Source organism: Bubalus bubalis, chromosome 7 (assembly GCF_019923935.1).
Source record: "Bubalus bubalis isolate 160015118507 breed Murrah chromosome 7, NDDB_SH_1, whole genome shotgun sequence".
NCBI lineage: Eukaryota > Metazoa > Chordata > Mammalia > Artiodactyla > Bovidae > Bubalus > Bubalus bubalis.
Window position 1 is genome coordinate 50637586 of NC_059163.1, and position 13276 is coordinate 50650861.

General features: G+C 42.8%; 1 protein-coding gene across 1 annotated transcript in view; it reads right to left on the reverse strand.

Moving 5' to 3' along the window:
* NIPAL1 (NIPA like domain containing 1) overlaps nucleotides 1–9581 on the reverse strand; it is a 29225-nt gene extending 19644 nt beyond the window's left edge. The window contains exon 1 of the mRNA XM_006073738.4: nucleotides 9065–9581. Within this exon, the coding sequence (XP_006073800.4) occupies nucleotides 9065–9110 (46 nt within the window). The 5' untranslated portion in view covers nucleotides 9111–9581. The remainder of the gene's footprint in view (nucleotides 1–9064) is intronic.
* Between the last annotated feature and the right edge of the window lie 3695 nt (nucleotides 9582–13276).

A 13276-nucleotide genomic window follows, 5' to 3' on the forward strand; every position in this document is an offset into this window, starting at 1 on the left:
TTTGAATTTCTAATTTTTAAAGAGCTTTACATGTTCTGAAGCTTGCTCACCTCTAACATTATGTTGCATTACTCTCTCTCACTCATTCTCTGAAACACCACTTTTCATTCTCTGATTCAATATATTTTTATTGAGTATCTACCATCTGTCAGGCATTTTCTAGAAGCTGGGGTTACAACTGTGAGTAAAGTAAAATTCCTGCTCTACTACAGTCATTCTAAATGGGGGAAAATAAACAAGTGAACTAAAAACTACAGAATATGTTGACTGCCATGGAAAGGAGTAAAAGCAGCATAAAGGAGTATTTTTTAAGACAGAGCATTGAATAGAAAAACCTCTCTGCTAAAAGTAAATGCAAACACCCAGATGTGGGAATTTACTTGAGGAGGGTAAAAGGAACTTTACTGGCCAGGTTGGCTGATGAGAGAAGAGAGATGGTATGAGATGAGGACAAAGAGTAGTAAGACATAAGCTCAGGTGAAATAAGCCTTTAGTTAAGTCCATCCTTTTGTGTCACTTCTCCTTCCAAAATTCTACAATGGCTTCCCTTTCCAAATTCCCACCACAGTCTAAAATGGCCTATAGAATCCTGCCTCCATGTATCTCTGTAACCTCATTTCCTAATTTTCTCCCTTCTTTCTTTAATAGGCTTAATTTCTTCTCATCTTAGAAGCTTTTAAGTAAGTAGCCTTCACTTGTTACTCCTAGTAGTGGCTGGTGTGGCTAGCTCCTTCTCTTCACTGAACTCTCACCTCCTTAGAAACCTTCTCTGCCTTTCCAACCTAATTTCTCACTTCCCACTGTATAATTTAACACTGCCAACCAAACAAATGTCCTCTTACAGCTTAATTATGGCTTTGTAACAACATTGTATATCCACAGATCTATTTCATTTACTCAACAAACTACCATGTGTGTGCTAAAGTCACTTCAGTTGTGTCCAACTCTTTGTGACCGTAAGGACTGTAGCCAGCCAAGCTCCTTTGTCCATGGAATTCTTCAGTCAAGAATATTAGAGTGGGTTGCCATTTCCTTCTCCAAGGGATCTTCCAGACTCAGGGATTGAACCTGCATCTCCTGTGTCTCCTGCATTGGCAGGCGGGTTCTTTACCACTAGCGCCACCTGGGAAGCCCAAACTACCATACAAGGCACCATGTTAGGTAACCATTCATCAACACTTAAATTCTTATTATACTTTCTTTTTTTTTTTTTTTTTAAATTCTTATTATACTTTCTGTGTGCCCGGCCTGTTCTAGGAATGTGGGAGACAGTGATCAACAAGACAGGTAAACTGGTCTTGAAACTGAAACAGGTCTTGTTCTCATGGAAACTGACAATTTTATTGAGAAAACTAACAAAAAGACAAGAATAAGGAAAGTAGAATAGGAATGAGAAAAAATTTGGGGAGAAATGGAGAGAAAATTTGGAGCAGAATGAGAAATAATTTTGCTATAAACTGGAAGTTTGGAAATAAACTGTGATAGGACTGGGTAAGAAGCCCATTATTTCAATTAATCCAAATAAAACTGAGCAGATACTGTTGATTTTTTTTTTTAAGTTAAAAATTTGTATCTCTAAATAAGATCATCCCACTATCAGTATGTTTGGAAGCCAAATACTCTGTGAGGACTGTTGACCATCAGATTTCCTACATAAACTGCTGCAATTAAAACATATTGTTTTCTGAACAACCTTTAGTGAAGAATTTTTACTAGCTTAGAGCACTTAAATTCCAGCACTTAGAGCACTTAAACTTGAAAAAAAAAAGTATGCTTTTAACTTTCTTGTAGAAATCTGGAGAAAATCTATTTTAGTGTAATATAAAAGAAGCTATATTTTATATAGAAAATACAGCTTGCCCTGCTAATAAAATTATATTCATTTGGTGGAATTTTGAGAAATGTTTATGATATGGTTTTTTTAAGAGTAAAATCTCACAGTATGGTACTGGCACAAAGACAGAAATGTAGATCAATGGAGCAAAACAGAAAGCCCAGAGATAAATCCACACACATATGGACACCTTATCTTTGACAAAGGAGGCAAGAATATACAATGGACTAAAGACAATCTCTTTAACAAGTGGTGCTGGGAAAACTGGTCAACCACTTGTAAAAGAATGAAACTAGAACACTTTCTAACACCATACACAAAAATAAACTCAAAATGGATTAAAGATCTAAACATAAGACCAGAAACTATAAAACTCCTAGAGGAGAACATAGGCAAAACACTCTCTGACATACATCACAGCAGGATCCTCTATGACCCACCTCCCACAATATTGGAAATAAAAACAAAAATAAACAAATGGGACCTAATTAAACTTAAAAGCTTCTGCACAACAAAGGAAACTATAAGCAAGGTAAAAAGACAGCCTTCAGAATGGGAGAAGAATAATAGCAAATGAAGCAACTGACAAACAACTAATCTCAAAAATATACAAGCAACTCCTACAGCTCAACTCCAGAAAAATAAATGACCCAATCAAAAAATGGGCCAAAGAACTAGACATTTCTCCAAAGAAGACATACAGATGGCTAACAAACACATGAAAAGATGCTCAACATCACTCATTATCAGAGAAATGCAAATCAAAATCACTATGAGGTACCATTTCACACCAGTCAGAATGCCTGCGATCCAAAAGTCTACAAGCAATAAATGCTGGAGAGGGTGTGGAGAAAAGGGAACCCTCTTACACTGTCGGTGGGAATGCAAACTAGTCCAGCCACTATGGAGAACAGTGTGGAGATTCCTTAAAAAACTGGAAACAGAACTGCCTTATGATCCAGCAATCCCACTGCTGGGCATACACACTGAGGAAACCAGAATTGAAAGAGACACGTGTACCCCAATGTTCATTGCAGCACTGTTTATAATAGCCAGGACATGGAAGCAACCTAGATGTCCATCAGCAGATGAATGGATAAGAAAGCTGTGGTACATATACACAATGGAGTATTACTCAGCCATTAAAAAGAATACATAGGAATCAGTTCTAATGAGGTGGATGAAACTGGAGCCCATTATACAGAGTGAAGTAAGCCAGAAAGAAAAATACCAATACAGTATACTAACGCATATATATGGAATTTAGAAAGATGGTAACAATAACCCTGTATCAGATCAGATCAGATCAGTCACTCAGTCGTGTCCGACTCTTTGCCACCCCATGAATCACAGCATACCAGGCCTCCCTGTCCATCACCAACTCCCGGAGTTGACTCAGACTCACGTCCATCAAGTCAGTGATGCCACCCAGCCATCTCATCCTCTGTTGTCCCCTTCTCCTCTTGCCCCCAATCCCTCCCAGCATCAGAGTCCTTTCCAATGAGTCAACTCTTCGCATGAGGTGGCCAAAGTACTGGAATTTCAGCTTTAGCATCATTCCTTCCAAAGAAATCCCAGGGCTGATCTCCTTTAGAATGGACTGGTTGGATCTCCTTGCAGTCCAAGGGACTCTCAAGAGTCTTCTCCAACACCATAGTTCAAAAGCATCAATTTTTCAGCTCTCAGCCTTCTTCACAGTCCAACTCTCACATCCATACATGACCACAGGAAAAACCATAGCCTTGACTAGACGAACCTTTGTTGGCAAAGTAATGTCTCTGCTTTTGAATATGCTATCTAGGTTGGTCATAACTTTCCTTCCAGAGAGTAAGCGTCTTTTAATCTCATGGCCGCAGTCACCATCTGTAGTGATTTTGGAGCCCAGAAAAATAAAGTCTGACCCTGTTTCCACTGTTTCCCCATCTATTTCCCATGAAGTGATGGGACCAGATGCCATGATCTTCGTTTTCTGAATGTTGAGCTTTAAGCCAACTTTTTCACTCTCCTCTTTCACTTTCATCATGAGGCTTTTGAGTTCCTCTTCACTTTCTGCCATAAGGGTGGTGTCATCGGCATATCTGAGGTTATTGAGATTTCTCCCAGCAATCTTGATTCCAGCTTGTGTTTCTTCCAGTCCAGCATTTCTCATGATGTACTCTGCATATAAGTTAAATAAACAGGGTGACAATATACAGCCTTGACGAGCTCCTTTTCCTATTTGGAACCAGTCTGTTGTTCCATGTCCAGTTCTAACTGTTGCTTCCTGACCTGCATACAGATTTCTCAAGAGGCAGGTCAGGTGGTCTGGTATTCCCATCTCTTTCAGAATTTCCCACAGTTTATTGTGATCCACACAGTCAAAGGCTTTGGCATAGTCAAGAAAGCAGAAATAGATGTTTTTCTGGAACTCTCTTGCTTTTTCCATGATCCAGCAGATGTTGGCAATTTGATCTCTGGTTCCTCTGCCTTTTCTAAAACCAACTTGAACATCAGGAAGTTCATGGTTCACATATTGCTGAAGCCTGGCTTGGAGAATTTTGAGCATTACTTTACTAGCGTGTGAGATGAGTGCAATTGTGCAGTAGTTTGAGCATTCTTTGGCATTGCCTTTCTTTGGGACTGGAATGAAAACTGACCTTTTCCAGTCCTGTGGCCACTGCTGAGTTTTCCAAATTTGCTGGCGTATTGAGTACAGCACTTTCACAGCATCATCTTTCAGGATTTGGAATAGCTCAACTGGAATTCTATCACCTCCACTAGCTTTGTTCGTAGTGATGCTTTCTAAGGCCCACTTGACTTCACATTCCAGGATGTCTGGCTCTAGTCAGTGATCACACCATCGTGATTATCTGGGTCGTGAAGATCTTTTTTGTACAGTTCTTCTGTGTATTCTTGCAAGTAAGACGGTAGGTGTTGCAAGAGGGCATCAGAGGGCAGACACACTGAAACCATACTCACAGAAAACTAGTCAATCTAATCACACTAGGACCACAGCCTTGTCTAACTCAATGAAACTACGCCATGCCTGTGGGGCAACCCAAGATGGGTGGATCATGGTGGAGAGATCTGACAGAATGTGGTCCACTGGAGAAGGGAATGGCAAACCACTTCAGTATTCTTGCCTTGAGAACCCCATGAACAGTATGAAAAGGCAAAATGATAGGATACTGATAGAGAAACTCCCCAGGTCAGTAGGTGCCCAATATGCTACTGGAGATCAGTGGAGAAATAACTCCAGAAAGAATGAAGGGATGGAGCCAAAGCAAAAAGAATACCCAACTGTGGATGTGACTGGTGATAGAAGCAAGGTCCAATGCTGTAAAGAGCAATATGCATAGGAACCTGGAATGTCCGATCCATGAATCAAGGCAAATTGGAAGCGGTCAAACAAGAGATGGCAAGAGTGAACATCAACATTCTAGGAATCTGCGAACTAACATGGACTGGAATGGGTGAATTTAACTCAGATGACCATTATATCTACTACTGCGGGCAGGAATCCCTCAGAAGAAATGGAGTAGCCATCATGGTCAACAAAAGAGTCTGAAATGCAGTACTTGGATGCAATCTCAAAAATGACAGAATGATCTCTGTTCGTTTCCAAGGCAAACCATTCAATATCACAGTAATCCAAGTCTATGCCCCAACCAGTAACACTGAAGAAGCTGAAGTTGAACAGTTCTATGAAGACCTACAAGACCTTTTAGAACTAACATCCAAAAAAGATGTTCTTTTCATCATAGGGGACTGGAATGCAAAAGTAGGAAGTCAAGAAACACCTGGGGTAACAGGCAAATTTGGCCTTGGAATACGGAATGAAGCAGGGCAAAGACTAATAGAGTTTTGCCAAGAAAATGCACTGGTCATAGCAAATACCCTCTTCCAACAACACAAGAGAAGACTCTACACATGGACATCACCAGATGGTCAACACCAAAATCAGATTGATTATATTCTTTGCAGCCAAAGATGGAGAAGCTCTATACAGTCAACAAAAACAAGACCAGGAGCTGACTGTGGCTCAGATCATGAATTCCTTATTACCAAATTCAGACTTAAATTGAAGAAAGTAGGGAAAACCACTAGACCATTCAGGTATGACCTAACTCAAATCCCTTATGATTATACAGTGGAAGTGAGAAGTAGATTTAGGGCCTAGATCTGATAGATAGAGTGCCTGATGAACTATGGATGGAGGTTCGTGACATTGTACAGGAGACAGGGATCAGGACCATCCGCATGGAAAAGAAATGCAAAAAAGCAAAATGGCTGTCTGGGGAGGCCTTACAAATAGCTGTGAAAAGAAGAGAAGTGAAAAGCAAAGGAGAAAAGGAAAGATATAAACATCTGAATGCAGAGTTCCAAAGAATATCAAGAAGAGATAAGAAAGCCTTCCTCAGCGACCAATGCAAAGAAATAGAGGAAAACAACAAAATGGGAAAGACTAAAGATCTCTTCAAGAAAATCAGAGATACCAAAGGAACATTTCATAACCCTGTACATGAAACAGCAAAAGAGACACTGATGTATAGAACAGTCTTTTGGACTCTGTGGGAGAGGGAGGGGGTGGGATGATTTGGGAGAATGGCATTGAAACATGTATAATATCATATATGAAACGAGTCGTCAGGCCAGGTTTGATCCACTGATACTGGATGCTTGGGGCTGGTGCACTGGGACGACCCAGAGGGATGGTATGGGGAGGGAGGAGGGAGGAGGGTTCAGGATGGGGAACACATGTATACCTGTGGCGGATTCATTTTGATATATGGCAAAACCAATACAATATTGTAAAGTTAAAAAAAAAATAAAAAAAAAAAGTAAAATCTCAGAATCATTAACATATACCATTGCTTCCAAGAGGTCAGAGAATGCGGATGGGCACCCACAAAAAAACAAAGTCTCAAATAATTTTGTACTTGGTTTCATTCCTAATTATGAAGACTTATTCAATTATTTGGGCCTCTAGGCCCAGACTGTCTTGCAAATCTCTCTGTTCTATTAAGAGAACCTAGGTCAATGTCATTTCAATAAGTGAACGAATGAAAAATGGATCCTTTACTCCATGTCAGGTCAGACTGTTTGCTTCATATATAATCCCACCTGCATCTACTCCTCAAACTCTAAACTGTAGGAATTATTCTCAATTTACAGATGAAGAAAGACTTAAGGAGGGTGTCATAGCTGAGAAGACTGCCTGTGTGCTCAGCTGCTTCAGTCATGTCGGATTCTTTGCAACTCTATGGACTGCAGCCCACCAGGATCCTCTGTCCGTGGGATTCTCCAGGCAAAAAGACTGGAGTGGGTTGCCATTCCCTCCTCCAGGCGATCTTCCTGATCCAGGGATCGAATTGGAGTCATCTGCATTTCCTGCATTGCAGGCAGATTCTTCACCACTGAGTCACCAGGGAAGTTTCACTGATAATTCTGATTTCTCTCAAGTCTTTTCCCCCAGTTGTTGTTCAGTCTCTCAGTTGTGTGTCCAACTCTTTGCAACCCCATGGACTGCAGCACACTAAGGTTCCCTGTCCTTCATCATCTCCCCAAGGCTGCTCAAACTCATGTCCATTGAGTTCGTGATGCCACCAGAGTCCCACACAATTACCACAGTTAACCCTTGGTATTAAACATGGAGGGCTTCCTTGGTGGTTCATTGGTAAAGAATCCACTTGCCAAAGCAGGAGACTTGAGTTCCATCCCTGGATTGGGAAGATCCTCTAGAGAAGGAAATGGCAATCCACTCCAGTATTCTTGCCTGGAGAATTAATTCCACGGACAGAGGAGCCTGGTGGCTATAGTCCGTGGAGTCACAAAGAGTCTTACAGAACTTAATGACTAAAAAACAATGACTAAACATGGAGCTTGAACATTTCTTGTTGGAACTAAATATATGAGCAAAGCAGGAAAATCATCCCTAAGTTCAAACAAGCAGGTTAATTCACACATCCTCCTTGGGTGGATGTGTTAGTAACAGTGGACATGTTAGTAACAGTCTGACTTACTGGTTTAGGAATTCTTTAGACAAAGATTGACTACCTAGGAAATAATTCTAGATCCTACTGCCTTCATAACCACTTTCAAAACTACAACTTTCTAATAGTTTGTGAATTGTTCAGGCATTTTACTCTATGTTCGTTCTTTCTCTTCCTGGCACCGTTCTGACTAGTTCACTGCGTTCTACCTTAAAAACAAAACAAACAATACCTCTCCACATCAAGGAATAAGCTGGGAGAGCCAAGGGAAGAGAAACTCGGGGGATTTGCCCGCAGTTTTGGGAAGGTAGAGTTCTTGCCACGCTTCTCATTGCCCCCTCCCTCTTTACATCCTTACTGGGTAAACCAGAAATCAGCTTTCCTCTGGACTCTGTACAAACGGAAAACTGTGATTTCACCAGATACAAACTGTCCGCCCGCGCCCCCTCCCCGCCTGCCTGGTCCCCAGGTCCTTAGTTTCATCCCGAGTTATTTGCGCCTTCGGTACTGAAGTTGTAGAAAACCCATGAGCAAAGGGCAAGGGGAGGCGCCCTAAGACTTGAGCCGAAGAGGGTGGAGGCAGAAACCCAGGCCACAGAGCAGTGAGAAACCTACAAATGATCACGCCCAGTTCCGGTCTCGCCTTAAGCAGCCAAGTGACTGTAGCGAGTCAGACGCGAGGCTACTGAGGTTGGAGGCGTTTTCACCTCTCAAAGAAAGAGGAGAGAGGTGGGCAGCCCAGCCTTGTTCAGCGTCCTCCCCCGAGGGTGTTCAGGGCGCCTGGCCCTCTACCGTTCTTGAGCTTCGCCAAGCCAGCGCTGGGCGCAAGACTGGACCTCCCCACCCCGCGCCGGGTCTACGGCCGCGCCCTCTACCCATGGGATGACGTAGACCACGGACTCTGGAAGTGAGTCCGAGTCAGTGGAAGCGTCTTTCTCGGATGAAACTTGGGAGTGTTCCCACAACACCCTGAACACCCCGTCAAGACAGTCAGCTCTCCATAATTTACGTGGACCTGTCTTCTAGAGTGGGAGTGGGAAGCCACGTATATCTTGTTCGACTCAGGCATTCCCATAGAGTCTGGCATATTGTTGGCACCAATAAATATCTGTTGACAGCTGAGAGAATGAATAAATGCATGAACGAGTACGTTAAGAGTCGGCGTTTCCCTTTCTGGACTCCACAAGTACCCGCGACCGCCCGCCGGGTCTCATCGCCATCCGGACGCCAAGTCCTCCTGCCCGGAGCAGACACTCACCTTCTCGGCAGGGCTCTCCGGGCGGCAGCCTCACCTGTCCCCCCATGGCCCCCGACGGGGCTTCCCAGGCGCAGAAGCTCGCTCCTCAAGCAACCGGTCTTCTCCTGCTCCCCATGTAACCGCGTTGGGGCGGAGCTGCGGGGTCTCTGACTGCGGCGCGCAGACCCCGGCCCCAGGCAGCCTCAGCCAATGGGGGCGGCGGGGTGGGGCCTCCGCTAGAGCCACGCCCCCGAGCCGCGGGGTTGGGTGCTGATTCCCACAGAGCGGGCGGAGGCTGCAGTCCGCCCGCGCAGGTATCGATGGTGGGTGCGAGGACGCCCCCTGGGGACCGCTACTGGACCCAAGCGGAACAGAAGCACAGGCACACTTTGCGGGGTAAAGCGTCTCTCGGAGCGTGGAAGTCGCCAGCCAGGTCAACTCCGGGGCAATTTTGTGAAGTAAAAGTCTGTGCTGAGGCCCCCTTCAGGCTCTTCCCTGGTCGAAATGCCTTCTGCCGGGGGATTCTGAGGGCCCTGCTTTGGGTGTTCGCGGCTTTGCAGGGAAGTTGTGGCCCCTGGATTCTGCTCTGATTACCAAGTAAAGTTTATTCTGGCGGCTTGAGAAGAGAGTTTGTTGTTTTGTATTATTATCAGCTTTTCCCTAAATCCCTAGGCTCAAACTCCCCACCTTCCATCTCTCCCTTTCCTAAGTCATATGGTTATTGCCCTAAACCCTAAAAGAAAGGCAATGCTCAAACTGAAACGACTAATTCCTACAAAATAGTAATATCTAACGTTTATGACTTTATTTTTGGGGGCTCCAAAATCACTGCAGATGGTGATTGCAGCCATGAAATTGAAAGACGCTTACTCCTTGGAAGGAAAGTTATGACCAACCTAGATAGCATATTAAAAAGCAGAGACATTACTTTGCCAAAAAAGGTCCTTCTAGTCAAGGCTATGGTTTTTCCAGTGGTCATGTATGGATGTGAGAGCTGGACTCTAAAGAAAGCTGAGCGCGGAAGAATTGATGCTTTTGAACTGTGGTGTTGGAGACGACTCTTGAGAGTCCCTTGGACGGCAAGGAGATCCTGCCAGTCCATTCTAAAGGAGATCCGTCCTGGGTGTTCATTGGAAAGACTGATGCTAAAGCTCAAACTCCAATACTTTGGTCACTTCATGCGAAGAGTTGACTCATTGGAAAAGACTCTGATGCTGGGAGGGATTGGGGGCAGGAGGAGAAGGGGACGACAGAGGATGAGATGGCTGGATGGCATCACCGACTCGATGGACGTGAGTTTGAGTGAACTCCAGGAGTTGGTGATGGACAGGGAGGCCTGGCGTGCTGCGATTCCTGGGGTCGCAAAGAGTTGGACACGACTGAGTGAACTGAACTGAACTGAACTGAACGTTTATGATAGTCTTACTTCACCATGCGTATGTAGGCACTTTATGTGTATTATCTCGTTATATCCCACAACATAGTCTGTTAACCCCTAGTTTACAGAGGAGAGATCAGAGGAAAAGAATGAGATTAAGTAATTTAACCAGCTATTCATTGGAAGGCTTGGTAGCAAGTCATTATGCAGCACGATAGGGGTTTAAGTCCTAGTAAAACTCTCACCACAGGAATGGGGTGCCTCTGTGCTATGGGGCTTCAGCAGGGAAGGAAATACTCTTGTCTGCCTATCTTACCTTTGCTGTAGGTAATCATGAGCAGCACTATTAACTTTGTTACCTAGGAGTTGCATAGCAGAGGCTCGATCTTGCTTTTCTTATTCTTAGGCTGAAACAGGAGGAGGATGAGGAGTTAAGATGCTAAGATCAGCAAACAAAACAATACAAGGTACACACTTTCACATGTGATTGGCTTGGAGGAGAAGGAATAGCATGGGGAGGTGAAAGTTGGAAGGAAGGGAGATTTATGCCAAACTTGGATTACTGTAAAGCTTAGATTTCTATTTAAATGTTTTGTTTATACCTTAGAGTTGAAAATTTTACCTTATCAAAGATTGGTGATGATAGTCAACAGGGATCTAAAGTACTATTTATTACTTAGTTAACTGACACATATGTAGCATTTATATGGACAAATATTCTGAGACCTTTATGAATATTTGCTTTTTAAATTATCATAATAGATAGAAACTATTCTTAATCCTCACTTTACAGATAACAAAAGGGAGGCACATACAGATTCAAAAACTTGCCTGTGAACATATAGCTAGTAAGTGGTGGAGCTGGGATGCTAACTGAGGCCTCAGAGTCTGTGCTCTTAACCCATTTGCTAATTGGATATTTTTTTTAAAAAAATGAAAAATGTATCTTTGAGATGATATATAAATCAAGATCTGCAACTATTGAGTGGTTTTCCTCCTGATTATAGATCACATTTTTCTGCTTTTTTTAATAAAATTTTTTATTATTTATTTATTTATCTTTGGCTGCACTGGATCTTCATTGCTGCGGGGGTCTTTTTCTAGTTGTGGCGAGTGGGGGCTACTCATTGTGGTGGCTTCTCTTGTTGCGGAGCATGGGCTCCAGGCACACAGGCTTCTGTAGCTGAGGCGTTTGGGTTCAGCAGTTGTGGTGCACGGGCTTAGCTGTTCCCAGGCATGTGGGATCTTAGTTCCCTGACCAAAGACTGAACCTGGTTTCCTGGACTACCAGGGAAGTCCCTGAACATGAAATTTAAAATTCATGATTTATTTCTGAATCTAAGCATCATTTTATGACTTGTATTGACAAGCAAACAGTACAAAGTTTCTCCACATAGAAACTGATAAAATAATCTATGATGACTCAAGTGTTATTTCACTTGGCACTGCTGTCAGTAATACACAACCCTCTCTCCTCCGTGGTAGGTTCCTTCCCTACTCTGAATCCTTTGGAGCCCTTCTATATTTGATTATGTTGCTTAACTAGAAATTTTGTGGGCTTCCCAGGTGGTGCTAGTGGTAAAGAATCTGCCTACCAATGCAGGAGATGCAAGAGACACAGCTTTTATCCCTGGGTGTGGAAGATCCTCTCGAGTAGGAAATGGTATACCCCATGCACACACACACCCCACACATAACCATAAATTTGATACTCTAACAGTAATTATTAATTAATAGTGAACTCCAGGACCTTTCAGTAAATAATATCTTAATAGTTGTCATAATTGAGGTTCTAATGTATGCTATACCTGTGGGAAGAGTTTTGTGTAGAATATCTCTGCTGCTGCTGCTGCTACTAAGTCGCTTCAGTCGTGTCCGACTCTGTGCGACCCCATAGACGGCAGCCCACCAGGCTCCTCTGTCCATGGGATTCTCCAGGCAAGAACACTGGAGTGGGTTGTCATACCACTAATTGATAAAAAGGATCCCTTCGGCTATCAACTATACTGATAAAAACAAACACTTGCTAATTGGCAGAGCCAGTGTGCAACTCTACATTAGTTTGACTCCAAAGTCTGTTTGGTATTCTAAGCAACTGTTAACATCAGGTGCTAAAATTTTACTACTCAGCTTCTTTTAGATATATGAAAATTAATCAAAATTCTATCAGTTTTTTAAGATCAGTTAAATTCAGTAATAATAAACGTTTTCCTTTAAATTGCATGATAGTTTATGAACAGTTGTGTAATTTCAGTTACAATAGCACAATGGTAACTTAGGTATGTACACTTCTTATGGGTAGAGCTGTGATTCTGTAGGCTCTAAAATCCTATTTTATGCATTCAGTAGGTCTGGTTTTACAGGTTGGATGCTTATGATCTGTAATTAGTGTGTGCTCTCCCTATAAACAAATCTACCTGAAAACCTAAACTATAATTAAGGAGTCAGTTTGCTCATTAGCAGGAATCTCACCACGTATTGAGGGCTTCCCAAGTGACTCAGTGGTAAAGCATCCACCTGCCAGTGTAGGAGACTCAGGAGACTCAGATTCGATCCCTAGGTTGGGAAGATTCTCTGGAGTAGGAAAGGACAACCCATTCCAGTGTTCTTGTCTGGAAAATCCCATGGACAGAGGAGTCTGACAGGCTACAGTCCGTGGGATCACAGAGTTGGACAGGACTGAGTGACTGAGCCTGCACACATAGCCATATATTGAACACCTCATTTGTGGAAGAAAGGTTACTTACTATGTTAGATATAGCTTTTAACTAAGAAATAGAGAAGACTTAAAAAATATTTTTAAAAATTGAAGTATAGTTAATTTACTGTGTGTGTCAGATGACACCACACTTAGG